Genomic DNA, 27622 nt, shown 5'->3' on the forward strand with positions numbered 1-27622 from the left:
GAAGGAAATTGAAGAAGACACAAAAAAATGGAAAGACATTCCCTGCTCATGGATTGGAAGAATCCACATAGTTAAAATGGCCATATTACCCAAAGCAATATACAGATTTCATGCAATCCCCATCAAAGTCCCAATGGCATTTTTTAAAGAAATAGGAAAAAAAGTCATCAGAATTGTTTGGAACCACAAAAGACCCCGAATCGCCAAAGCAATCTTAAGAAAAAAGAACAATACTGGAGGTATCACACTGCCTGACTTTAGCTTGTACTACAGGGCTACAATAATCAAAACAGCATGGTATTGGCAGAAAAACAGACACATAGACCAATGGAATAGAATTGAGAACCCAGAAATAAAACCACATAAATATGGACAAATACTTTTTGACAAAGAAGCTAAAACCATACAATGGAGGAAAGACAGCCTCTTCAATAAATGGTGCTGGCAGAATTGGATAGCCACGTGCAAAAGAATGAAACTGGACTGCTATCTGTCACCATGTACCAAAATTAATTCAAAATGGATCAAAGACTTAAGCATAAGACCTGACACAATAAACTTCATAGAAAAAAACGTAGGTACTAAACTTATGGACCTTGTGTTCAAAGAGCATTTTATGAATTTGACTCCAAAGGCAATGAAAGTAAAAGCGAAAATAAACGAATGGGACTATATGAAACTTAAAAGCTTCTGCACAGCAAAAGAAACCATTGACAAAATAAAGAGGCAACCAAGTGAATGGGAGAAGGTTTTTGCAAACAGTGCCTCCGATAAGGGTCTAATATCCAAAATATACAAGGAACTCATGAAACTCCTCAACAAAAAAACAAACAACCCAATTGAAAAATGGGCAGAGGACCTGAAGAGACATTTCTCCAAAAAGGACATACAAATGGCAAATAGACATGAAAAAATGCTCAACATCACTAATCATCAGAGAAATGCAAATGAAAACCACAATGAGATATCACCTCACCCCAGTCAGAATGGCTATCATCAACAAGACAAATAGTAACAAGTGTTGGAGAAGCTGTGGAGAAAAAGGAACTCTCATACACTGTTGGTGGGAATGCAGACTGGTGCAGCCGCTATGGAAGGCAGTGTGGAGGTTCCTCAAGAAATTACGAATAGAATTACCATATGACCCAGCAATCCCTCCTCTGGGTATCTACCCAAAAAATCTGAAAACATTTATCCATAAAGACACGTGTGCTCCAATGTTCATTGCAGCTTTGTTTACGGTGGACAAGACATGGAAACAACCAAAATGTCCTTCGATAGACGAATGGCTAAAGAAGTTGTGGTACATATACACAATGGAATACTATTCGGCGGTAAGAAAAGATGATATAGGAACATTTGTGACAACATGGATGGACCTTGAGAGTATAATGCTAAGTGAAATAAGTCAGACAGAAAAGCAGAGAACCCTATGACTTCACTGATATGTGGTATATAAACCAAAAACAACAAAAGAAGAAGACAAACAAATGAGAAACAAAAACTCATAGACACAGACAATAGTTTAGTGGTTACCACAGGGTAAGGGGTGTGGGGGGTGGGAGATGAGGGTAAGGGGGATCAAATATATGGTGATGGAAAGAGAACTGACTCTGGGTGGTGAACACACAATGGGATTTATAGATGATGTAATACAGAATTGTACACCTGAAATTATGTAATTTCACTAACAATTGTCACCTCAACAAATTAAAAAGAAAAAAAAAAGGCAAGGATGAAAGCCCCAGTGTAACGCTAGTGCAGGGTCAGGTAGAGGACATCAAGGCCAGGCATGTTCCCACAGGGCACCCTTTCACTGCAAAGGGCCGGCCTCCCGCCCCAATTCTGGGTGCATGGTAGGTGCTCCAGGTGCTGTCCAGCCGTTTCCTTACCCCTCCCCGTTCTGGGCGGTCACACGTCACGCATGCAGTGCTCACGACCCGGCCTTCTTCTCACTGCTCCTCTGGGCCCAAGTTCCCGGGGCCCCCTCAGACGGGAGGATCGTAAACAGCTCCCTGACACAGGCCTGGCACAGTCCCTTATCCAAGAAAACCCCAAGGGGACCCTGCTGGGGAGCCCAGAGTCCCCAGCCTGCTCTGTGCCGGGAAACCCTCGGGCTCCCAGGAACTAGGACACCTGTCAGTCCTCCCGCCCAGTCTGGCTCTGTGGCCATTCGGGGCCCATAGCACAGGGCAGTGTCCAGACGGGGGGCCAGAGCTGGTAAGAGCCCACCTGAGTCTTATCAGCTCTGAAGGGGTCGTCCGGGCCCTGCAAGTGGGACCTCAGATGGCAAGTGCAGGACCAGAGGGGCGGTCCCCTCTCTTCAGCTCCAGCTGCGTCCTCGGGATGCGCGTGCTCGCCCTGCTGCACTGGGGCCACCGGGGTTCCAGGTAACCGTCCTCCTCCACAAACTGTGGCTGGCATGGGTTTTGTGTGGTTCTTTGCTCTGTCCTCCTGGCGTGAGCTCTTTGCCATTCTGTAACCTGGAGGCCAACGAAGGACCGAGAGGAATTGCACACTACCAGGTCCTGTGAGCCCAAAGCAGGCAGAGAAGCTGGGGTTTGGGGAGGAGACACCAGAACAGCCCGGGGGGAACACAGCAGGGAAGGCTCTCTCTTAGTCATGGCCCGCTGGCCTCAGTTCCCCCATCTGTAAAATGCAGGCCCTTCCACTCTGACAACCTAGGGACACATTCTGTGAATCCCGCCTTTCCCCAATGCCTGTTGGGTGACAAGCTGCCTGACAGCCTTGGCAGATGGAGCAAGGAAAACAGATAGCGTTGCTTAAAAGACAGACGTCTGCGCCACTGAAATTACGGCCCGGGATTTGCCCGCCAAGTTCTGCTGACACGGTGGCATTCGATGCTCAGCTTCTGAGTTTGATACGTATGTCCCGGCATGTCTGCCGGCATCTGGAGTGATGGGGACATAAAGGGTGCCCCTTCCTTCCCCTGTCCACCCCCAGTTGTTCCGTTGGTTCATTTACCTCACTCTTGTCATTCACTCAGTACCTTTTGTTGGCCAGGTGGGTATACAAGGACACCCAGTTCAGCACCTGCCCCTCAGCTCCCTCCCCTGAATGACCTTCCCTCTGTCCCTTGTCGCCTCACCTCCACGCCATCGCCCAGGCTGTTCCCTCTCCCTAGTCGCCCTTTCCCCTTGGCCGGCCGGCACTTGTCCTTCAAGGTACAGCTGGGAAGTCACTTCCTGCGGGAATCTCTCCCCAACTGCCTGTTTTCATGAGTCCATCGGCTTTCCCTTCTCTGCTCCTCAAGTCCTTGGGCTTCCAGATGTCCTGGCTCTGTGTGCAATTGCAGACCACCTTTCTTCTTCCCCTGCTAGACTGAGAGCTCTCTGGGAGCAGGGGCCAGTGTTTATTCAGCTCGGACTTCTCACAGCTTAGCACAGGCTGGGCAGAGAGCGGCACTCAGCAAGTGCTGATGAGTAAGTGTAGGAGTGGGTGGTGGAGTGGGGTTGATGAAGACGAGATGCAGGTGTGAATGGAGGGATGATGGATGGGTGGATGGATGATGGATGGATGGTGGATGGATGATGGATGAGTGGATGGATGGGTAGATAAACTAATGAAGGATGGATGGATGGACGTATGGATGATGGATGGATGGATGATGGATGGATGTATGGATGGACGGGTGGTAGATGGATGGGTGGATGGTGGATGGATGATGGATGAGTGGATGGATGGGTGAATAAACTAATGAAGGATAGATGGATGGATGTATGGATGATGGATGGATGGATGGATGGATGGATGGATGGATGGATGGATGGATGGATGGTGGATGGATGGATGATGGATGGATGGATGGTGGATGGATGATGGATGAGTGGATGGATGGGTAGATAAACTAATGAAGGATGGATGGATGGACGTATGGATGATGGATGGATGGATGGTGGATGGATGGATGATGGATGGATGGATGGATGGATGGATGTATGGATGATGGATGGATGGATGGTGGATGGATGATGGATGAGTGGATAGATGGGTAGATAAACTAATGAAGGATGGATGGACGGACGGACGGACGGACGGACGGATGATGAGTGGATGGTAGGTGCATGCACACGTTGGTGCTTGGTCAGACCTCAGAAAAGAAGACAGGCACACAAACCCTCGACTACTCTGCTTGGAACTCCCGTTGGCTCATGTATTGGAGGGCAGTCCATCTCCTTTGGAATTTTCCAACGACAGTTAAATTGCCTCTGGGGAAGGTATTCCTGAGAGCGCTACATAACTAAGGCACCGACAACACGTGGCGTACAGGTGGCCCAGAGCAGGGGTGCCTCTGGAGCTCTAGGCGAGAGTCCAGCATGGCTTCAGTGTCCTCATCCCAGGTCCCCATCTTCCTGGGGCTCGGACACCTGTCCCTGCCGGGACCACAGGGCACAGAAGAGCCCTGCCAAATCCAGTTCATTGGACTGTCCTGTTACTCAACCCTGGTAGGAGGCTGTTCACGCCAGGCTGGGTTCGGCTCTGGACGCCAGCGTGACTTCTGGAGCCGTGCTCTCCTGGGTGGGCCCTGTTTGTTCTGTGGGAGCCCCTGGGGGCTCAGTTTACTTGTATGTCAGCTGGGGTTGGCTTGGATGCTGGGTGTGGTTCCTCCCACTTTGCCCCCTCCCTCCAGGCTTAAGTCTGAGCCCAGTCAGTGGCCTTCAAGGCTAGTGACCACCAGCCAGCAGGTTCAGGGAGTGAAACGACCATGAGAAAGGAGTCACCTGGGCACCTGGCCAGTTCGGTGCCCACTCACCATCCTCTAAAATCCACTCAACAGCTGTGTCACGAGCACCTACTACCCCACGCTGCCCTGGACCCACCTCTGGCCCCCCTGCAGCTGTCGCCAGTGCAAACCCAGCGGAGTCCTGCCCCAGGTCAAGCCCATCAGGGCTGCCATGACCCCAGGCTGGCTCAGCTGACCCGTGTCCCCTAGTCCATTCCCAGCCACCACTCCACACTTCTTCCTCTCGAACGACACTCGTCACCTGTGGGTCCCCTGGAGCTCTGCCTGAACCTGGGCCTCTGCAGCCTCCTGAAGCTGGCTTTCGGCGCGAGGTTAATCCTTTACTGCTCAGACTAGGACCGGGGCCCACACACAGTGGTGACCGCAGGCCTGTCGTTATCAGACGACTGCAGACAGGGCACGGAGTAGGTGGCTTTGCTGGTGGGAGGTGTACCAGGCACACGCACCTCTGTTTGGGGACTTGTTTGGGAGCTGGCTGAGCCTAAGAGCAACCTTTTCTCCTGGACCAGGTAACCTGGGCTCACAGCTAGTGGAATATAAGGAAGAAATGTACATCACGTCAGACTGTGGGCACACATGGCGGCAGGTAAGGTGGCAAGAGGGGCCTGGCATCCAGCCTGTGCCCGTTCGGCTGAGACTTCTGGGAGAGGTGTGACCCCCGCGCCCCCACAGCCATTCTGAGTCACATCTCTTCATCTTCCCAGCCTGAGTGGCTGGACACACAGCTCCCTTTAGCAGACGTTACATCGCTGTCTGAACAGCAGGGCCAGGCTGGCTGGCCCAGTCCCCCAGCCGTTCTGGTGGTCACTGCTGGGGGATTCCAGACCTCACACACACTTCCACACGGTCAGACACAGCAATGACCGTGAACGTGGAACCAAAGGGAGACACGCCAGGCACAGGGGTGCAGGTGCCGCCCCCAGGAAGCACACGGGCTCAGAGGCTGGGCTGAGCACTTCTGGGAGCCCAGAGCCCAGGAAGTGGGGAGCAGAGATGACCTTGAGGCTCCTGGCAGGGGCAGCTGCTGGGCGGACGGCAGACATGGAGGAGAGAAAATACGAGGGAAGAGCAGGTTTGGGGGGCCACGGTGAGTCTGGGTTGGGCACCGGGAGAGGGAGAAAGAGAAGGAGACAGCGGTTATGCAGCAAGTGGTCCCCACCGCTGGGGTTCGACCCTACAAGGGTCCTCTGTGCTGCGCGTGGCGCCCACGTGGAGCTCACTACTTGTTTCCAGCAAAAAAAGGCCTGTCTGGTCTGCCAGCCTCGTGGAGTGACAGTTTCCACTTTAAACACTTAAGAAAGTACACTAAACTTCTGTGTGTCTCCCCCTCCTGTCAATGTAAGAAGCTCAGTTTCCAGGCCCCTTGTTTGCACGCCCGGGTACCCAGTTACAGCCCCTCTCCTGGGCAGCCCTCTGGACAGATATGTTATCCCCAAAGGACCAGGATTGCCTGAAGCCTTGGTTTGGGGTCCTGACGTTATTTAATAACACGCGAGAAACAAGGAATTTTGAAAAGGGCAAAAGAGATTTATGGTGTTATAATATTTCTATTTCACAAAACTCGTGAAGCATGTCTAAATTTTCTTAAAGGTCACCATCTGTCCGTTTATGGGAGAAACCCCCCTTATTAGATTAAATATTCTGAGGTCAGACAGGAGCAGTCGCAGTTTCATAGAAACGGATGGTTAGGTTTGCACAGTGGCCACTTTTGACCTGACCTGCTCAGATTTCAAACGTGGGAATGTCAATTAAACGGGAGAATGTCTTTTCAAGTGCTGAGTGTGGGGCCTGGCTTTGGGGGTGCCTGCTCTCTTCCCAAGTGATGGGGGATGTGTTGGGGGGGCTCCTGTGTCTGGGAAAAGAGAGGAGGGGCACTCGTGTGTGCATGTCGGGAGGGAGAGCTGCTGGAGCTGAGATTGGGAGTTTACTTTGTGGTGGGAGGAAGGCAGGGAAGACAAGATGACCTGGTAAGCTCAAGCCAGATTGTCATGGATGTAATGAGACGTGTCGAGCGCACTCTCTGAATATGAATTACAAATGACAGCGTGTGTGCTGATCATGGACGTAACATTTTCAAAATAGGAGTTCCCTGGGGTGATCAAAGAAACAAAATAGCCAGAAGGCATTCCAGGAGCCCCTCCAGAGCTCAAGGGGTGGGGAGGCAGGAGGGGAGAGGGAGGATGGGGGACCACTGGGCCCTGCTCCCTGGGGGCTGATGAGGGCACAGACCACCACAACAATGGATGTTCAGAGTCCCTGCGATCCCACGGCCAGACTTGGGGAGTCCCATCACCCCCTTTTCCAGAGTCCCAGGCTAATACCGGGGTGGGGTCCCCTGGGATGGCTGGGAGGTGCCCTGTATTCCTGGTGGGCTAGGGAAATGCCCCCTGACTGTCCTGGAGGCAGGAGGGTGGCACGGTCCCTGGGAGGGAAATCCTGCCGGGGAACTATCAGGCCCTGAGAACCCACTTTGGCTCTCCAGTCACGGCAGCACACCCTGCCGCTCAGCAGCCCCCATCTCCTGCGGGAGACCCCAAAAGGAGGCGGAGTGGGCTCCCAGGGGAGCAATGAATGAGGGCTCCTCCTGCGTATAAAGTCAAAGGCATCGGAGCCCGCGGTGTAGATGGAAGCATTCGCTGCCATGCCTCTTACACAGCACGACAGGACCCAGCCTGGTTTCCGCCACTGCCTGGCAAGGGGCCCCAGCTTATTCTTGAATATTCCCCAAGACTGGGAGCTCACTCTTTTCTAGCGGAGACACCCATCTGCTTCAGAATTCAGTTCCCCCCAGCACCCAAGGAAGCTTCTAAAAGGGAAATCTGTTCACATCACTCCCTGATTAAACTTGGCATATCTTGCCGTCCGCTGATACTTGTGCCCATGCTGCCCATCTCCTGGGGCCCCTCCAACTGCCCCCGCAGCCCCACTCCAGCAAGCACTTCTTGCCCTGGACACACTGCTCTCTAACCCCCAGGCCTCTACACACACTGTTCCCCCACCTTGTCCCTCCTAAGACTAACTCAAATGCCACTTGCACTGTGACCCCCTCCCAGTGATTCAGGTCAAGAGTTCAGCTAGAATTTGACATCATTCATCCCGAAAACACTGTCTGGGACCCTCAGCTGTGCCAGAACCGGAACTGAGCAGGCAGAGAGGACAGAGTCCGTGGGCCCCCTCATTTCTGGTGTCTGAGTGGGCAAGTCACTGTGCAGGTGGTCCAAGTCCCTGGGGTATCTCCCCAGGCTGTGAATTTGGGGGGGCCAGACTTTTCTGTTCTCCCTCTAGAACACCGGGTCTGTTGAATAGGTAGAAGGAGGGGGAGGAGCATTGTGAACATTTCTTCTTCATGGTACCCTAAAAATTGCAGGCCATCACCTCCCTCATCCAGGAAACTCTGTCTCTATTAAAGCAGCCTCAGGCAGCACGCATATACCTAGCGCCTTCCTGAGTTAATGGTTAGGACAGAGAACACCAGGCACAACCACTCCTCTGGTCCCCTGCCGCTGTGGCAGTGGCTGCAGCAGGAGTGAGCACCATGGGTGTATCTGGGGAGAACTCCAGTGAGTGCCCTGGCACCAGGGAGGGCTTCCTGGAGGAGGCAGCACGTGAGCTGAGTCTTATCGCCAAAAAGGGTTTGCTTTTCCTGATGCTGTGTCTCTTAACCACTTTCCCAAATTCCATCCCTTCTGTCTCATCTTCGTGTTCTTGGCCTTTTTGGTGCATGAGTGTTTCACGAAGAGAGGGCCACCTGCAGTGTTTATTTGCAATTTCCCTTCTCAAGTCACTGGTCTAGACGTTGCCATTTGTCATCCATTCATCCCACATGTACTAAGCCTGGGGGCTGTGGCTTGGCATGGGGATGGCTTGGGGACACGGGGAGCCCTCAGACCAGCCCTGACTCAGGGAGCTGGCCTCTGCTGACGCCCCCAGCTTGCATGTTGACAGTTCTGCCCGCAGCGAGAGACCCCCCCACGCCTGAACAACGCCGACTCTTCTCAGGGTGCCGCCCACTTCCCTGCAGGTGTTCGAGGAGGAGCACCACATCCTGTACCTGGACCACGGCGGCGTGATCGTCGCCATCAAGGACACCTCCATCCCCTTGAAGATCCTCAAGTAACGGCAGGCCCAGCGCTGGGGTGTGGGGCCAGCAGGGCTGTTCCTCTCCACCTGGGGGGCCCACGGAACGTTCCCCAGAATGGCCTCCCTGGGGGGCCCCAGGACCACAGCACTGAACCCTAGCAGCTGGGCGTGGCGGCAAGCTCAGCCCAGTTTCCCCCCCCCCCCCCCCCCCCCCCGCAGTTGTTCAGGGTCGGGCATGCGGAGACAAGGAAACAGGAAATGACAATGGCGCATGGCCCAGTGAGCCAGGGCGAGCCCTGGGGTCCAGAGGAGGCCCCACCCCAGGCTGAGGGAGCAAGGAGGGCTTCCCAGAAGAGGTGACTTTTAAGCATGAACAGGAATTAGTTAAGTGGAGGAGGTGGGACCAACCAAGGAGGCCAGCAGCATGTGCCCAGGGGAGAGTGGGTTGGGCATCAGCTTCAGACATCTAAGGGCCACAGTGGGAAGTGAGGGCAGGTGGGAACTCTGGATCCGGAAGGCAGAGCATGAGGGAGGTGGGGGGAGAGCTGCCAGGAAGGCAGTATCACTTTAATCCGAAAGAGAGCTTTCTGCACTGTGAGCTGGCAGCACTGGCATATGCTGCTGCCACTGGCCTGGCAGCCCTAGGCCGGGCTCAGGCTTTGGGGGGGAGTGAACTGGATCTTTCCAAGGCCCAGATGACTGCCAACAGCGGGTACCCAGGCAACATACGCAGGACTCCTTGGCTATAGTGTCGTTAAGCAGATATGGACGCCATTTGGTGTTGGGAGGTGGCTGTTCTGGCCCCCAGGAGAAAGTGACGTCGGGGGCTGGTTGGGGCCCGGATGCTGGGCTGGCCCTGGGGACAGCCGCTGCTCCCCCCGCCTGTTCTCCCAGCTGCCTCAGCGGGATGGCACTGGTCCCTGGGCACGGGCAGGGCTGGGTCCAGCAGGGCAGCCAGTTCTGGACACAGGAAGTGCCCCCACATGCCCTGCAGTCATGACATCCCTTCTCTCGGCAGGTTCAGCGTAGACGAGGGTCTCTCCTGGAGCACGCACAACTTCACAAGCACCTCCGTGTTTGTGGACGGGCTGCTGAGTGAGCCGGGGGAGGAGACGCTGGTCATGACGTGAGTCTGCGAACGGGGGGCAGGTGGGTCGGAGCTGACTCCCCAGCAGGCCTCAGCGGAGGGTCGGCTGGGCCCTCGCTGCCCTGGGCACTCCCTCATCTTCACACCTGCCTCCTCGTCTCACTGTGCACTGTTTCCGCTCACGCCCAACCCCTGGGAAGTCCATGTTCAAGGACAACCATTACCTGCCCACATCCACTGGCTGTTGGGGGCTGGCTCTGGGCCACAGCTCCATTCCGCCCCTTTGAGTGACTATTATTATTATTGGCTGTTGGTACCTGGAAAGGACTTGTAGGCACATTGCCCAGTGAGACCAGTGCAGGGCAGAGGCAGGCTGTCAGCCCAGCTCTGTGAGCCCAGCCCCGCCACCCGGCCCCGGGGCAGGCTGCCGTTAGGCTGCAGCACGTGGCCGTTTCGTCCCAGGGCAGCCCTGCCCGGGCAGCGGCGGTATCGCTGGGCCACAGTGCAGGCAGGAACTCAGGCCTGCGGGGCAGTGGTTTGCACCATGGGGACGCAGGGACAGGGCCCAAATAAGGCAGTTTCCCCCCTTCATGTCCCCTCCCCAGGATCTTCGGCCACATCAGCTTCCGCTCCGACTGGGAGCTGGTCAAGGTGGACTTCCGGCCGTCGTTCACCAGGCCGTGCAGCGAGGAGGACTACAGCTCCTGGGACCTCACCAACCTGCAGGTGGGCCAGGCCGCAGGCCCACTGGCCCCATCAGAGCCCCTCCCCCTCCCAGAAGTCTTCCCAGAACTCCGACCATCTTTAGACATCTGGACCTGGGGATTTTCTAGCCCCTTCTTGGTGCTTGGCTGCTCTGGGCTGTCAGTCAGAGGGCACAGGTTCCCAGGCCCCAACCCAATTGTGGAGTCAGGTGTGCTTGAGGTCCAGCTCGTAGGAAGGTAACACGGCACATGTATCCTACATGACCTAACATCCACCCCATAATCCCAACACACAAATGTTTCTACACTAAGGGGAATGAAGAAGGACCAGAGATGCCCTCTTGTTGCAGTTCAGGGCAGGCTATGCTCCGAGGTTTGATGGGGGAGGTCGGGATTGCAGAGTGGGCGCTCTGGAATTGCTGGGGCACCTATTGTTCCCACAGCTTCTGTTTCAGGGAGCAGGGATGGGGCCTGTTCTGATCACTGGCTGAGGACCTACTGTGTGTCCACACGAGCCCTCAACGCCGTGGCTCGTCCCAGCTCCTGCATGGGGCCTGGCACCCCTGGGGCCTGAGGACTTTAAGGGGGCCCCGATTCCAGCAGCCCTGTGACCTCAGGCCCAGATGGAGCTTGTACCCTTGTACCCGCAGAGCTCAATGAGTGCTTGTGGGTGGCGAGAGGAGGGAGGCTGCCCCAGCCTGGCCTAAGGCACATGCCTTCGCCTCCGGGGCCTCAGTTTCCCCATCTGTGAAAAGGGACAAACCCCTGCCCAATGCTGCCGCTGCAGGGTGACCGCTGCCTCATGGGCCAGCAGAGGAGCTTCCGGAGGAGGAAGCCCACGTCGTCATGTGTCAAGGGGAGGAGCTTCACGTCGGCACTCAAGTCCCGCGTGTGCGAGTGCCGGGACTCGGACTTTCTCTGGTGAGGTTCTGGGTCCCGCTGCTCCAGCTGCCTGGGTGGCCTCACGACGTGGTGCGGGCCATGCAGGGAGCAGGCAGAGGCCGCCTGGCCTTCTCTGCCCTGGTCTGTCACCCACTGTCCATTCCCCCTCATTCTGTGCGTTAGAACCAGGTCACTACGTCCAGCCCCCACTCGGGGAAAGAGCCTTAAAGAATTCCTGGGAGTATTTTTTTAAAGCACCACGGGTGGACTGTTCCCAAGTGGGAGGAGAAACTAGGACTAGCTGAGGGCGTCTGGGGGGGAAGCTGTGCTCCCCACCCCTTCTCCTCGGTCCAGGGACCCTGCTGAAAGCCAGGGACCACTCGCCTGCCCTGTGGGGCCCAGTGGCCACAGGAGAAGGTCCGAGTTCCGCAGCTTGGCCGAGGCCTCCGGCCCCTGGCCTGCCTCCCCAGCCATCCTTTACTCCTTGCCATCCTACTGCCCCTTACGTTAGGCCAGCTCCACTTGCATCTCTCTGTACCAGCATTGAAAGGGCTGGCCCCCCTGCAGTGCTGCTTCCCTCCCTTCCCCTAGCTGTCTCCTGCTCTTCCTTTGAGATTCAGCTCACCGCCTCCAGGCAGCCCTCCAGGACACACAAGCTGGGCTCAGTGCTCTCATGAGTTCCCAGAATCCCCTTTGCATCTCTTCTCACCTGGAACATAAGTGTAGGCTTTCAGGCCTGTCTCCCCATCTGAGACAGGGCCATGTGGATTCGCCTCTGTGCCCCCCACAAACGGGTGGGTACACAGTAGGCCCTCTCAGTGAGGCCCCCACCCCAGGCTGGCTCCTGACCCCTGTTCTTTCCTCCTCGCAGCGACTACGGATTTGAGCGTTCCCCATCCTCGGAGTCTGATGCCAACAAGTGCTTTGCCAACTTCTGGTTTAACCCGCTGTCTCCCCCAGACGACTGTGTCCTGGGCCAGACATACGCCAGCAGCCTCGGGTGAGTGCACAGGCCGCCTCATGTAGCTGCAGGAAGGCAGCGTGAGGCCCCCCAGCTGCCTGCACACCTGATGCCCACAGCTCCCCCCCGAGTCCGGGCTGAGCACATCCTGTTTGTGGGAGCTGCTGAGTCACCCCAGGCACAGACCCTGAGCCCATGCGAGCCAGCATCAGGGAGACATGTACCTTGAGTTGGCTCTGAACGAAGAACAACAGACAGAGAAGGTCCGAGATGTCTCGTAGCTCGTCCTGCTGGAGGAGCTGAGCCCACCCCGGCACTAAACACTCCTCACCTGGTCCTTCTGAGTCCCCGCTCTGCCAGGATCCTTCCCCGTTTACCAGCACTGAGAGAGGCAGCCCTGAGCTGGGTCGGAGGTGCTCACACTCCCTTTAGGGCTCAGCTTGAACAGTACTTCCTCCAGGAAGCCTTCCCTGACCACCCGCCCTGGGCCCTGAGCTGACCTCTGTCATAGCCCGCGTCCGGTTACTGTCATCACTCACCCAGTTGTCCTCATACTGAACTGTAAGCTCTGTGACACACAGTAGGTTTTCCTTCAGTGTGTGGTGTGAGGATCACAAGCTGCGTGTGAGGGTGAAGTGCTCCGCAGGTGTGAGCAATTAGGGCCCTTTTCCTCCACCAGAGGCTGTGTGTTGTTTATAAAGGATTAGCATCATACGAAAACGTGCCCTAAGAAAAGCTGTGAACCTGCAGTGTCAGGAGGCCCCAAACATGCTGCTGCACCTAAAAAATCCCCTCTTCCCTGTGAGGAAGTGTTGAAAGGGAGAAAAAAGACCTATAGGCTTTTCAGAAAACCCCCATTACTGCCCCTGGGGAAGGGGCGAGGCAGAGCCTGAGAAGGCAGGAAGCAGGACCAGAATTTGCAGGCCTGGACCTCAGCGGCGTAAAGCCCGTCCTCCACCTGTCCATTTTTCCTCCATCCATCTACCCACCCATCTGTCCGTCATGCGTTCACCCACCCATCTACCCACAAGCCATCATTCATTTCTCCATCTGTTCTTCCATCTACATCTATCATACATCTATCCATCCATCCAGTCATCCATCTGTTCATTTATTCCTCCACTCACCCCTCATTCATTCATCCCTCCCTCCCTCCGTCCCTCCCTCAGGCAGCCACAGCAGCCACCCCAGTGTACCCACCAGGGCTTGGCAAACAGGGACTCTTGTCTGAGTGTCAGAACCAGGACCCAAAGGGCAAAGGGTTTCATTCCATACCATCTACACGTTCTGGCCACCGAAGCTGCCAGTGGGTGGCTCTTAGAGAGTGTATTTTATTCCAGAGTAATCAAAGTGTCTTTGCCTGATAATCTTGCGAGTGTTCATTCAGTGGCTGAATCGTGTGGGCAGGAGCTGGCAGGAGTGGGCACCAGGCTCTGGAGGCAGGCAGACCCAGACACTTTGGCCATAACGCGAATTTCCTGGGCACACAATCCAAGTGTCACCTCAGGGGGCCTCCCACATAGCCAGTCAGGTGCCACCCACACAGTAGTTTCCCTGTGGTCTCCTAACAGACTTACCTGGGCCCTTTGGGTTCTGCCCACCAGTCCCTCTTCCGCCCATCCCCCCTGCTCCCCAGCCATCACAGGACCTTTGCACACGCTGGTCCCCCCGCCAGGAGATCAGATTCATCTCCTGATCTCAGCTGAAAGCCCCTCTCTTGGGGACCAGGTGCCTGGTACCACCCCCTCCCAGCGCTTGTCACCGTCATGATTTTCCGTTGATGTGGGGAAGGTTTGAGGAGCCTTCCCTCCCCCACTAGACAGTCCACGCTGCAAGGGCAGGGGCTGTGTGTGGTCACCCGGCACCCAGCACCTGGCACGTAGTACATGCTGAGTCTGTGGGTGTCACATGGATGAGTCGATGAGCCAGGTACCGCCGAGTCCAGCTGTCTCAAGGTAATAGGGAAACAGCCCCCAGGGCACGGCAGCAAGACCAGGGCTGAACCCCATCCCTTCTCGGGTTCTCTGCCCTCCCAGAACATATTTCTCAGCAAGGCCACGGAATTCAGACTGGTTCCCTCAGCAACAATACCAATGGCTGCTATTATTATCGTCATCATTATTGTCACTACTCTTATCAAAGTAACGTGATCAGACCAAGGAGACATTTGTCAGGTGACTGAAGCAGATCCTGCCATTTCTGGTCATTCATCCCCTTCTCTGAGCCTCAGTTTTCTCATCTCTAAAATGGGGTGGAATGGCAGTCAGTGTGCGATGGGAGGACGGGAGTTGGTGAATGAGGTCTTAAGCCACGAGCCATCCTTGGTGACAAGCGCGTCTTTGCCTGGGCCGCAGGGCCCGTCCCCACCCCGCCCGTCTGTACAGATCCTGACCCTGACCCCCCACCCCCGTCTGATCACAGGTACCGGAAGGTGGTGTCCAACGTGTGCAAGGGTGGCGTGGACCTGCGGCAGGGCCTGGCACAGCTGCAGTGCCCGCTGACGCCGCCCCGGGGCCTGCACATCAGCGTCCTGGGCGAGGCGGTGGCCGTGCGGCCCGGCGAGGACGTCCTGTTCGTGGTGCGACAGGAGCAGGTGAGCGGGCCGCCTCAGGGCGGTTCAGAGCTTTGAACCTTTGGACCAGCGTTTTCCACGCTGCAGGAGGTGACAGTGGGCTGGAAATCCCTTTCTGGGTCCAGACCAGCATAGAAAAAAATGACACAGAAAAACACAGAGGAGAGAAGAGTAGAATGTGAGGGAAATTGTCAGAGTGCAGCCGACATGGGCAAAGGGAAGCGTGGCCCAACAGTGGGTGTGAAGGGGAGTGAGCTCGGCTGTGTGGATGGCCACTCAGTGTTGCACGTGGCCGTGGGCCTTTGCTAAACCTCCAAGGATATTGACTTAGTTACTTTGGAATCTTAAGAAAAGCAGACAGTTAAAAAACAAACGATGCGTTATAATCCCACAATCAAAAATAAATCCGGAAGGTAGGTAGGTGGTAGGTAGGTGGTAGATAGACAAATATATACAGGGGGTGCCAAAAAAATGTAGACACATTTTAAGAAAGGAAAAAACTAGATTAAAACTGTAATACTGAGTACATCCCAATAACGAAAGACGCATGCCGGTCATGTGTGTACATTTTTTTGGCACCCCCGCTATACATGAATTTCTTCCCAGTCTCCTAGCCTGTCTTTTTTTAGTACAATGTTATGTTTTCTTCTGATTTTAAAAATTATGTATATTCATTATAGAACATTTAAAAAACACAAAAAATAACAAGAATGTAAATATCACCAAAACTCCTGTTCCCCCAAGATAACAACAGTTAATTTTTGTATTTCCTTCTAGTCTTTCTAAATTAATATGTAGCATGCTTAGCTTTCTGATTATAGAAGTTACAAGTGCTCGTTGTAGAACATTCAAAAAACAGAAAATCTGAAAACCAATAAACATGCAGGAAATTCAAAATGACAGAACCACACAAAAGAGAAGTCGAAGCTGCCTGTTCCCACCCGGGGAGAGATCCCGGGCTCCGGGCTCCCCTAGATTTACGGGGTGCTGCTAGGCATTCGCAGATGTCTGTTAAAATACGGTGCCAAGAGGTGGCCAGGTGAGCATGACAAAGGCCTTTGGTGTCAGAAAGTAGAGACTCTGGTCTCATGCACACAGGGAAACTGAGGCCAAAAGGACACAGAGCTGCACCTGGGCACTGGTGTGTTGCCACCTTATGCACACTGCCTCCTTCATCCCCACCTCCCCAAGGGTTCCTGTCACCTACTTGGTAGCTGGGAAACTGAGGTTCCGTCCGAAAAGGGCAGTCTCTTGTCCAAGGCCACACAGTGACAAGTGACAGATAGCATTGGGTTCCAGGCCTGGGGAATCGGGGTGGACAGCACCTGGTCACGGGCCCCAGACCTGAGCCCAGCCTGGGACATGCCCTGCTCCCACCTGCCCCTGGGCCCACTGCTGATGGATCTGGCTCTGAGTCCCGCTCTGAGCCTTAGGTGGCCGGGGGGGGGGGGCACCTCTGCTCATAGCATCGTCTTAGGGTGACAGGGAGATGAAGTCCCCTACACAGCCTGGCGTCCCCTAGACCCTCCGAGTGGACCCAGCTGCTGCTCCTGAGTTTCAGGTCAGATTTCCAGGAAAAGATGGTCGTATGCTGCCCCCTAGAGCCTGGAATCTCGGCCACTCGTTGCATCTGGATTCTCTGAATTGGAGCCAAGATGGGACAAGTCTGTCAGCCCCGCTGCATGAGGACACTTGATTGCAGCAGCCTGGGGCTGAGGTCGGCCAGAAGTGAGGGGGCGACCCAAAGATGGTCTTAGAAGAGAGCGGTCTCTCAGTGCCTGCTGCTGTCTGGAAGGGGCTGCTGGCTTCTCACCTAAGCCTGGGAGCGCGGGCTTCAGGGTGTGTACACACACGTGTGCACTCTCAGGCACTGACTCATACATATTCACACACCCATAAACACACATGCTCACAGGCACATCTTTACACTGACGCGCTCAGTCACACACGCACACATACCCTCGCACCTAGGCCAAGCTGGATGTGGAAATAGCCCTGGATCTAGGAGGGCCCAAGTTCTGTAAATACCTAAGAATTAAACATCAGATCTCATAGAAAACCCAGAAATAGACCCACACACATAACGCCCAGCCGATTTTGCCCCAGGAGCAGAAGCATCTCGGGAGGGAAGCTGGTCTTCAGCAAACAAACATCCAGTACGAATGAACCTCGACCAGAACCCTCATCTGATACCAAGTCAACTCAAAATGAATCACAGACTGAAATGCAAAATGGAAAACTAGAAATTCGTCAGAAAAGAGATAGGAGAGCATATTTGGGATCTAGGGCTGGGCCAAGAGTGCTTCGAGTTGACGCCCAAAGCACCATCCAAAAAGGCAGCTTGGTCACTTGGACTTCATCAGCATTAGATGCTTTTGCTCTGGGAAGGACCCTGTTAGGAAAAGGAAAGGGCTAGCAGGGCAAATACTTACCATGGCCCAGTACCTGGAGTGTGTAAAGAACTCTGAGAACTCGACACTAAGAAACAAGCCAATTAGAAAATGGGCAAAAGACATGAAGGGACATTTCACTGAGGAGAAGACACAGATGAGACGTGAGCATGTGAAACTGGCCAATATCATTAGCCCTGGGGGAAATGCATACAACACTCCAGGGCTCCTAGGATGGCGAAAATAAGACAGCGGTGACAATACCAAACGCTGGTGAGGACATGGAGACACTGGGGCCCTCAGGTACGGCTGGTGGGAATACAAGGTGGGACAACCGCTCTGGAGAACAGTTGCTGAAAACAACTGTTGGCAGTTACTGAAAAACAAGCAAACACGCAGCTCAGCAGTGGCACTCGTGGGCATCTGTCCAGAGAGACAGGATTCCGTTCACACAGACCCTGGGCACGACGTTCGTAGCAGCTTCATTCCTAACAGCCGGAAAGTGGCAGCCCCCCAGACGTCCACCCGTGGAGAGGTGAATGGAGGAACACTGGGCCATCCACACGTGGAATCCTGCTCTGCAACGGCAAGGGGCAGGTGATGGGGACACGCCACAGCCTGGGGGAATGTCCAGAGAATGACACCGATGGGAAAAGCCGATTCCCAAAGTTCGCATAATGTACGATTCCATTTATTGGACATTCTCGAGATGATAAGATTATAGAAATGGAGAACAGGTTCGTGGTTGCTGGGAGTCAGGGATGTGATGAGGGCGGGGCATGACTATAAAAGGGGGGACCCCGTGGGGACTCCACTGCTCTGGCTGTTTCAGTGTCATGATCGTTTTGTGAGATGTCAGTTCTGGAGGAAACTGGGTACAGGTCACGCGAGGTCTGTCTTAGTCCTTACAATTACGTATGAATTGACAATCGTCTCAGAATCAAACGTTTACATTGTTTAAAGTGTTCAGTAAGAAGCAAACACACCCAAACAAATCTGCATGAAATGCACCAAGGTGTTCACGGTGGATGTTACGGTGACATTACGGTTTGTCCTTTTATCTCCTCTTTCCCTTTGTGTTTTCTATTTTTTGTACATTGAGACTATACTACTTTCCTGGTTAGGAAAAAATGACAAGTTATTTTAACCAAGTGAAGTGTTTCAATAGGTAAATGTGCATCAGTCTAGCCACTCGCAGGCAGAAACATGGGGTTCCCAGAGGTGGGTGTGCCACCTGCCCAAGTCAAAGCCACGGGTCGTGGCTCCAGTCAGATGCCTTTCCCTTTCTGGACTCGCAGAGCCTCAGTCTTCTAATCTATAAAATGGGGATAATAGAACACACACATGTAAGGTTCCTGAGGCTGTCCTAACAAGTGACCGCAAACTGGGTGGCTGAAAACAACACACATTTCTTCTTTTGTAGTTCTGCAGGCCAGAGGTCCGAAGTCAAGATGTGAACAGGGCTGGGCTCCTTCTCAGCCTTCAGGGGGTCCTTCCCACCTCTTCCAGCTTCTGGGGGCCCCAGGCATTCCCTCGGTGGTGGCTGCCTCACTCTGATGTGTCTCTGTCTTCATGTGGCCTCTTTTCTGTCTCAGATCTCCCTCTTCTTCATAAAGACACCTCTCATTGGATTAGGGCTCCTCCTAATCCAGTGACCCCATCTTAACTAATCACATCTGCAAAGGCCCTATTTCCAAATAACGTCATGTTCTGAGGTGGGTGTGAAGTTGGGGGGACAGACACTGTTCAACCCATGGTACCATATTTTTGGAGAAAGTTAAACGTAAGTGATGTAAATACACTTTCGAGTTGTAAGGATTGGCAGGTGTACAATATGAGGACTGTTAACTTAGTAATCATACTGTTTCGTCTTCTTCAGTAGGGAGACACCACTCCTGGGTGCTCCTTGGGAGGGCGTGGGGGGGCAGGCAGGAAGGAAGGATGGGCGAGGGAGGGGCAGAGGAGGTGGGGGGCAGAGAAAATAAGACTAAACCAAAACTTCCTTGTGCTCTGAAGTTGGAAAAGTTCTTTTCCTTCACTCAGTTTCCCAGGACTCTGAGGAAACTGGGTATTTGAGAGATAATGGTCATGGCAGGGAAGTAGCGGGCAGTAAAACAGCCTGTGTGGGTGGCTAAAAGCCGGGAAGAGGCAGCCGTGGTGGGAGCACCTCTCTGGACAGACCCCTCCTGAGCAGCGAGGTCATTCTTGGCACCACATGAAACAAAAGCAAAACCCAGGTAACACGGTCACAGAACGGAGGGAAAAGAACGTTTTACTTCTTAGGAGACTGTTTAAGAGTCTTCATATGTAAGCATGTTCCTGGTGCTGTTACTGAGGCCCCCAGCCTGTGCCTGGCCCCACCCCCACCCCACCTCCCTGCCCTCAGCCTTGGGCCCCTCAGCCATCTCCCTCTCTGGCCCTAAAATCTAAGCCTGGCCCTGCTTCAACCCTCCTGTGTGTCTGCAGCTCTGGGCCATGTCTGCCTTCCTCAGCCTGGCACTCCAGGCTTGACCTAAGGGTGGAACCACATCTGGTTCCCTGGGCTCCCCAGGCCCACTCGTGTTAGGAAAGGAGTGAGGGAATAAGTGAGTGAGTGAGCTTTGGGGTCCACCCCTGAGTGCCCTCATGGTGTTTCCTGCAGGGCGATGTCCTGACCACCAAGTACCAGGTGGACCTCGGAGACGGCTTCAAGGCCATGTACATGAACCTCACGTTGACCGGGGCACCCATCCGGCACCGCTATGAGAACCCCGGCATCTACCGTGTGTCTGTTCGGGCGGAGAATGTGGCAGGGCATGACGAGGCGGTGCTCTTTGTCCAGGTCAACTGTAAGTGCATTGCCCCTTGGGGTGAGCATCACTCCCTGTGACATAGAACCTGGTCCTGGGGAAGCATGGGGACCCCCTCAGGGCTGCAACGGGTCCCCAGTGCCCAAGGGAGGGCCCAAGGGCAGGGAGGCAGGCAGGCTGGCTCAAGTCCACACCCTTGGAGGTCTGCACAGTAGCATGATGGTGATGATGGTGGTGATGGTGATGGTGGTGATGGTGATGGTGGTGATGGTGATGATGGAGGAGGTGATGATGGTGGTGATGGTGATGGTGGTGATGGTGGTGATGGTGATGGTGGTGATGGTGATGGTGGTGATGGTGATGATGGAGGAGGCGATGATGGTGATGATGGTGGTGATGGTGATGGTGGTGATGGTGATGATGGAGGAGGTGATGATGGTGGTGATGGTGGTGATGGTGATGGTGGTGATGGTAATGGTGGTGATGATGGTGATGGTGGTGATGGTGGTGGTGGTGATGGTGATGGTGGTGATGATGGTGGTGATGGTGATGGTGATGATGATGGTGGTGATGGTGATGGTGGTGATGATGATGGTGGTGATGGTGATGATGATGGTGATGGTGATGGTGATGGTGGTGATGGTGATGGTGGTGATGGTGATGGTGGTGATGGTGATGGTGGTGATGGTGATGGTGATGATGGTGATGGTGGTGGTGATGGTGATGGTGGTGATGGTGATGGTGGTGATGGTGATGGTGGTGATGATGGTGGTGATGGTGATGGTGGTGATGATGATGGTGGTGATGGTGGTGATGGTGGTGGTGATGGTGATGGTGGTGATGGTGATGGTGGTGATGGTGATGATGGTGATGGTGATGATGGTGATGGTGGTGGTGATGGTGATGGTGGTGATGATGATGGTGGTGATGGTGATGGTGGTGATGATGGTGGTGATGGTGATGGTGGTGATGATGATGGTGGTGGTGATGGTGATGGTGGTGATGATGATGGTGGTGATGGTGGTGATGGTGGTGATGGTAATGGTGGTGATGGTAATGGTGGTGATGATGATGGTGGTGATGGTGATGGTGGTGGTGGTGGTGGTGATGGTGGTGATGATGATGGTGGTGATGGTGATGGTGGTGATGATGGTGGTGATGGTGATGGTGGTGATGATGATGGTGGTGATGGTGATGGTGGTGATGATGGTGGTGATGATGGTGGTGATGGTGATTGTGGTGATGGTGATGATGGTGATGATGGTGGTGATGGTTAGTGGGGGCAGTGATGGTGATGGTGATGTTGTTGGTGGCAGTGATAATGATGAAGTTGATGGTAACAGTATCCAGTAAGCAGCCTCTTAAAAGCCCTATGCCCTGATGCCCTCTGCCCTTTTTCTGGACTCTTCAGCCCCCCTGCAGGCTCTCTACCTCGAAGTGGTACCTGTCATTGGCATCAATCAGGAGGTGAACCTCACAGCCGTGCTGCTGCCCCTGAACCCCAACCTCACTGTCTTCTATTGGTGGATTGGCCACAGCCTGCAGGTATGCTGGCCCCACCCCTCTGGAGGCCTCTGCTTCTGGCAAGTCCCACCTGGGTGCAGAGTGAGAGCTGGACACTGCCCTAGGTGTCGGCAGGACACAGTGGGTGGCGCTGTGGAGTGGAGGCGGGCACACACCCCCTTTCCTCCCACCACGAGCATCTGCACAGGGCTCACCTGTGTACAAGTATGGTGGACACAGAATGAGTCAGGCCAAACCCTGCCTGTGACCAGGGTAGGTGACTCGAGTTAGGATGTGACAAGTGTCACAGGAAGGGGCAGGAGAGGTGCCTGAGAGCTCCAGGGGAGACAGGAGATTTCTAGTCTGGGGAGGAGTGGTCAGGGAAGGCTTCATGGAGGAGGGGGTACCTGGGGCTGGACCTGATCTCAGAGGCCTCTCTCAGAGCCCACGGACAGAATGCCTGGGGGGAGGTCCTGAGGTCCTTTGAGGAGCCAGGCTGCTCATACTTAAAGTGGGGGGCCTCAAGACCAAGGAGGGTCATCCTTCATTCAGCAAACTGCAGCAGAAAGCGTCCCAAACAGCAGCTGAGGGCCCAGACACAGAGGCAGGGCGGTGAGGGGCTGTAGGCTCGCAATGGTGTTTCCCTGGAGTGGGGAGGATCTAGCAAGGGCTTGGGCTGTGGGTTCGAATCCCAGCTCAGCCACTTCAGCGGAGCTCTTCAGGCAGGCCACTGAACCTCTGTGTCCCCATGTGCAAGGTCTGAGGTAACGCAGCCACCGGTCCTGATGAAACCACTCCACCCCACAGGCTGGTGATGGGCCGGGCCCTGGGGCCTCAGCTGAGTGGGGCTGGGAGATGGATTAGGACAGGTGAAGGCCCAGCGTGAGGCCACGTTCCAGAGGAGAGTTTTAAGACAGCTCCAGGAAGGGCTTATATGCACCCTGTTAGCTTAGAACCGGGTTTTCTGGCGGTCCTCCCTATGCCCACCCGGTACTACCCCCATCCCTTCGTGAGAGCAGGGGAGAGCATTCTCACTGCAGCCCTGGCCAACTGACCGGCCACTGGGCCAACTGTCCTGTTGCCACCACCGCAGGCCCGGCCCTGACTCTGCCTACGCCTTGCAGCCCTTGCTCTCCCTAGATAACTCTGTGACGACACGGTTTGTCAACACCGGGGACGTGCGTGTGACAGTGCAGGCCGCCTGCGGGAACTCAGTGCTACAGGACTCCAAGATTGTCCGCGTGCTGGGTGAGTCCCTCCTGGGACGGGGACAGGGGACCGGGTCCCGCAGCACGCTTTCTCCTCTCATACCGCCTCAGTCTGGGCGGTCAGCGGCCTCAGGTGGAGACCGAGACACCCGTCTGAATCAATGTGCATTAATCTGTGCTCACTGGGGGCCCTGAACCCCTACAGGAGACATTTACAATGAAAACGACTCCTGAGAATAGAAGAGACCCCCCCCCTCCACCCCACCCCACCTCACCCCCGGCTCCGCCAGCGTGCTGCTGCCCTCATGTCACAGCGATAAAAGCCCATTTTGCTTTCACACAGCCCCTCTTGTGGACAGAAACCGGCAGTTAAATATTTAGGGGGACACCCTCAGCCATTCCTTCACTCACAAACGTGGGCACCAGGCCCCGAGCCTGAGCCTGAAACTAGCCCTCAGCATGGCCTCGTAGGACGCTTTGGGCTGCCTCACGGACCTGTAATTGACATGCAACGCTGCATTAGTTTCAGGTGTGCTACAGGAGTGATTTCATACTTGTATGTATTGTGACATGCTCACCACCATAAGTCTCCTTAATATCCGTCTCCACACTTAGTTACCAAGCTTTTTGGTTTTCTTGTGGTGAGAACTTTGAAGATCTATCTCGTAGCAACTTTCCAACACACAGCGCAGTATTAACTAGTCGGTGCCGTACATACAGCCCCAGGACCCAGGACCCAGGACCCAGGACTTACTCATCTTATTACCGGAAGCTCGTACCTTTGACCCCCGTCACCCACTTCCCCCGCCCTCACCTCCCGCCAGACCACCAGTCTGTTCTCTCTACCTATGAGCTCGGCTTTTGATTTGGTCTCTGGATTCCACGTGTAAGTGAGATCATACGGTGTTTGTCTTATTCTGACTTACTCAGCGTAATGCCCTCCAGGGCTATCCATGTTTGTCACCAATGGCAGATTTCCTCCTTGTTAGGGCCGAGTAATTAATACTCCATCGTACAAATGTACCACTTCTTGCGTATCCATTCATCTGTCGATGGACTCCTAGGTTGCTTCCATATCTTGGCTGTTGTAAATAGCACTGCGCTCAACATAGGGGTGCAGATATCTTTTCAAATTAGTGTTTTCATTTTCTTCGGATAAATGCCCAGAAGTGGGATTGTTGGGTCATGAGGTAGTTCTATTTTCAGTTTTTTGAGGAAGCTCCACAGTTTTCCATGGCAGCTGCACCAGTTTACATTCCCACCAACAGTGCACGAGGGTCCCTTTCCTCCACAGCCACACTAACCTGTCGTCTGTCTTTTTGATGACAGCCATTCTGACAGGTGAGCTGGTTCCCACTGTGGTTCTGACCCGTTTCCCTGATGATTAGTGATGCTGAGCACGTTTTCTGCACTGTCGGCCATCGGTGTGTCTTCGGGAAAATGTCTATTCAAGTCCTCGGCCCATGTTTTAACTCAGACTGTTTGTTGTTTTGCTGTGAGTTGTGTGAGTTCTTTCTATGTTTGGACAGTAACCCCCTACCGAGTATGTGATTAGGAAACACCTCCCGTTTCGTGGGCGCCCTTCACTCTGCTGCTGGTTTCCTGGGCTGTGAACGAGCTTTTAGTTTGATGCTCGTTTGATGAATGAGCTTTTAGTTTGATGCTCGTTTAGTTTGATGACTCTCACTTTTCTTGCCTTGCTTTTGGTGTCAAATCCAGAAACGTATCGCCAACACTGATGTCAAGAAGCTTACCGCCTGTGTTTTCTTCTGGTTTTGTGGTTTCAGGTCTGACATTCGTCTTTAACCGCTTTGGAGTTAAGTTTCGTGTTTGGTATAAGATGAGGGTTCAGTTTCATTCTGTTGCATGTGGCTGTCCAGTTTTCCTGGCACCACATATGAAGAACCTGCCCTTTCCCCAGTGTGTATTCTTGGCTAGTTTGTCATAGATTAATTGACCTATAGGCGTGGGTTTACTTCTGGGCTCTCTCTTCTGTTCCATTGACCTGTGTCTGTTCTTATCGCTGTACCATGCTGTTTTGATCACTCTAGGCTTGTAGTATAGTTTGATGTTAGGGAGCCTGACACCTTCCGCTTTGTTTTCCTTCCTCAAGATTGCTGTGGCTATTCAGGGTCTTTTGTGGTTTATTTACAAATTTTAAGATTGTTCTATTCCTGTGGAAAATGCAATTGTTTTTTTCTATTTCTGTGAAATATGTCATTGGAGTTTTAATAGGGGTTGTATTAAATCTGTAGATTGCATTGGGGAGTATGGACATTTTAACAGTTAATTCTTCCAGTCCACGAGCACGGAATATCTTTTTGATTAATTGTGTCTTCTTCAGTTTCTTTCGGCAGTGTCGTATAGTTTTCAGTGTATAGGTCTCTCACCTCCCTGGTTAAGTTTATTCCTATGTACTTTATTCTTTTTGATGCAACCGTAAATGGGATGGGTTTCTTCATTTCTCTTTCTGATGGTTCATTATTAGTGTATGGAAACACAACAGATTTCTGTGTGTTGATTTTGTATCCTGAAGCTTCACCAAATGTATCAGTTCTAACGGTTTCCTGGTAGAGTCTGTGGGGTGTTCTAAACATGATACCATGTCATCCACCAGTAGTGAGTCTCACTCCTTCCTTTCCAATACGATGCCCAGTGTGAGATAGTGAGTTCACAGTTCACAAGCGCTTGTCCCTTGAGCCGCTCATCCCTATGGGAGCTCCTCCCACTTTACAAGTCAGAAAACCGTGGAGGGAAATGGAGAGAGGTTTCAATTAGCTGGGGCTCCCAGAGCTGCAGTCTTTTCATCATCCCCTGCTATGGCTCTAGAATAGGCCTCTGAGCTGGGACTCTGGGAAATACGAGAGAAAGAGGAGGCAGGGGACCTCTGCTCTCAGGGGACTCTTAATCTGGTGGGGGGACCAGCCCAGTTAAAGTCCGCGGATCCCTGGGGCATGGGAGGCCAACCTTGTGGGGTGTGTGTGTCCTGTGAGTCAGTAAGGCAAACCCCACATGCCGGGCCCTCCCTCCCAGTCAGAGCTGCCTTCATGGTCATCGTCCTCGTTGCTATGATTAAATGGCAGCCAATGACGTGGGCCCTGCCTGGGACAGCTTTGGGCACACAGGGTGGGATCGCATTTTCCAAAACTGGGCCATGGGATCTGACCCCAGGGGCCGTCCTGGGCCATCCAGGGTGTGTGGCCAGCTCCCTATGGGGCAGAGCCCGGCTGCCCAAGACTGACCCTCTCGCCTGTCTCTGCCTCTTTGCAGATCAGTTTCAGGTTGTGCCTCTGCGGTTTTCCAAGGAGCTGGACCCACACAACCCCAACACCCCGGAGTGGCGAGAGGACATCGGCCTGGTGGTCACCCGGCTCCTGTCCAAGGTGCCCCGAGCCCCCAGCACCCGAGGGCACCTCAGAGAAGCTGGGGGGGGGTTGGGCGGGGTGGGCACAGCTGCCCGCAGTCACAGTGATTTGGCCTTCCGGCCGGCTGCTGGATACTTAGAAGCCAGCTCGGGTCCCCTGCCTGGGCAGGGAGGGGCTTACAGCTGAGTGTCACCTTGCGGGGGGTGGGGCACAGGTTGTGTGAGAGCCAGCTGCTTACACAGGAGCAGCCGCTGCTCCCCAGTCGTCCAGAATCTCTTTAAAGTGATTTTCATTTATTCACTGAGCTTCTCTTCTGGGCCAGACCCTGGACGCAGAAGAACCAGTGTGCCCGCTGCCCTGGGGCGGTGGCAGAAGGCACAGGAAGGCAGTGAGCGCCAGAGTGTGTGCAGGACATTCAAAGCCCTTGTCCCCGGGAGAGAAAGACCCCTGCCCCTGCCCAAGACCGTCACAGGCCAGGCCCACTGACTGTGCCTGCCTTCAGCCCGTTAGTGGTGCTGGCATTACTGTCTTGGGTATTTAAGGATGAGTAGGAGTTTGCCCAATGCATGTGCAGGGGGCAGAGGGGCCCATAGGAGCTGAGCCTGTGGGTCTGGGGACTTGGATGGTCGTGAGCCCTGATCTGGGAGGACATTAGCAGGGGAGGGGCTGCTCACTGACCATGATGTGAGGAATGAAATGGGCCAGGCCTGGCAAGTAGAGGCCGGTGTGGGGGACAGAGGCTGATGGACCAAGGGAGCTGGCTGCAGGAGGGGGTTCAGGGCTGTGCGGGACTCGGGGCCGTCTCGTGGTGTGCACGGGTCAGGAATGGCTTTCAGAATGGGCGGCCGGGATCACACAGTCCACGAGGGGTGAGGGGAGGGTCTACAGTGTGGCCCAGAAGGCATGCAGATCAGAGTGGCTCATTTGTGTCCCTGCAGGAGACCAGCATCCCCGAAGAGCTGCTGGTGACTGTGGTCAAGCCAGGGCTGCCCACCGTGGCCGACCTGCACGTGCTGCTGCCCCCACCCCAGCCCACAAGGAAGAGAAGCCTCCCAAGTGACAAGGTACCTGTGGCCACTAGACCAGGTGCTCCCTGCCCCCGCAGGCTTGTGGCGGTCACTGCCAACATGGAGTGTCTGGCTTGTCAGCACACGGCCGCTCTTCTCAGACACAGCCCGATGGGTGCTGGCCCTCTGTCACCTACAGCTTCACACTCTGGAACCCACATGGCCTCCAAGGTCACTGTGTTGGGAGGAGGCGGGCCACCTCCCCAGGGGCATGCACACCACCTCCTGTCCCACTTCCTCTGAAGCTGG

General features: G+C 54.4%; 1 protein-coding gene across 3 annotated transcripts in view; it reads left to right on the forward strand.

Moving 5' to 3' along the window:
* The window catches only part of SORCS2 (sortilin related VPS10 domain containing receptor 2), a 403856-nt gene that overhangs the window by 368816 nt on the left and 7418 nt on the right, over window positions 1-27622 (forward strand). For all 3 annotated transcript variants that reach the window (XM_081054902.1, XM_081054900.1, XM_081054901.1), the window contains exons 12-23: window positions 5275-5351; window positions 8787-8878; window positions 9864-9971; window positions 10538-10658; window positions 11424-11557; window positions 12390-12518; window positions 14901-15072; window positions 20083-20269; window positions 21642-21775; window positions 22858-22981; window positions 26212-26324; window positions 27245-27370. In XM_081054902.1, the coding sequence (XP_080911028.1) occupies window positions 5275-5351; window positions 8787-8878; window positions 9864-9971; window positions 10538-10658; window positions 11424-11557; window positions 12390-12518; window positions 14901-15072; window positions 20083-20269; window positions 21642-21775; window positions 22858-22981; window positions 26212-26324; window positions 27245-27370 (1517 nt within the window). The remainder of the gene's footprint in view (window positions 1-5274; window positions 5352-8786; window positions 8879-9863; window positions 9972-10537; window positions 10659-11423; window positions 11558-12389; window positions 12519-14900; window positions 15073-20082; window positions 20270-21641; window positions 21776-22857; window positions 22982-26211; window positions 26325-27244; window positions 27371-27622) is intronic.

This window comes from Rhinolophus hipposideros (genome assembly GCF_964194185.1).
Source record: "Rhinolophus hipposideros genome assembly, chromosome: 1".
NCBI classification, from domain to species: Eukaryota; Metazoa; Chordata; class Mammalia; order Chiroptera; family Rhinolophidae; genus Rhinolophus; species Rhinolophus hipposideros.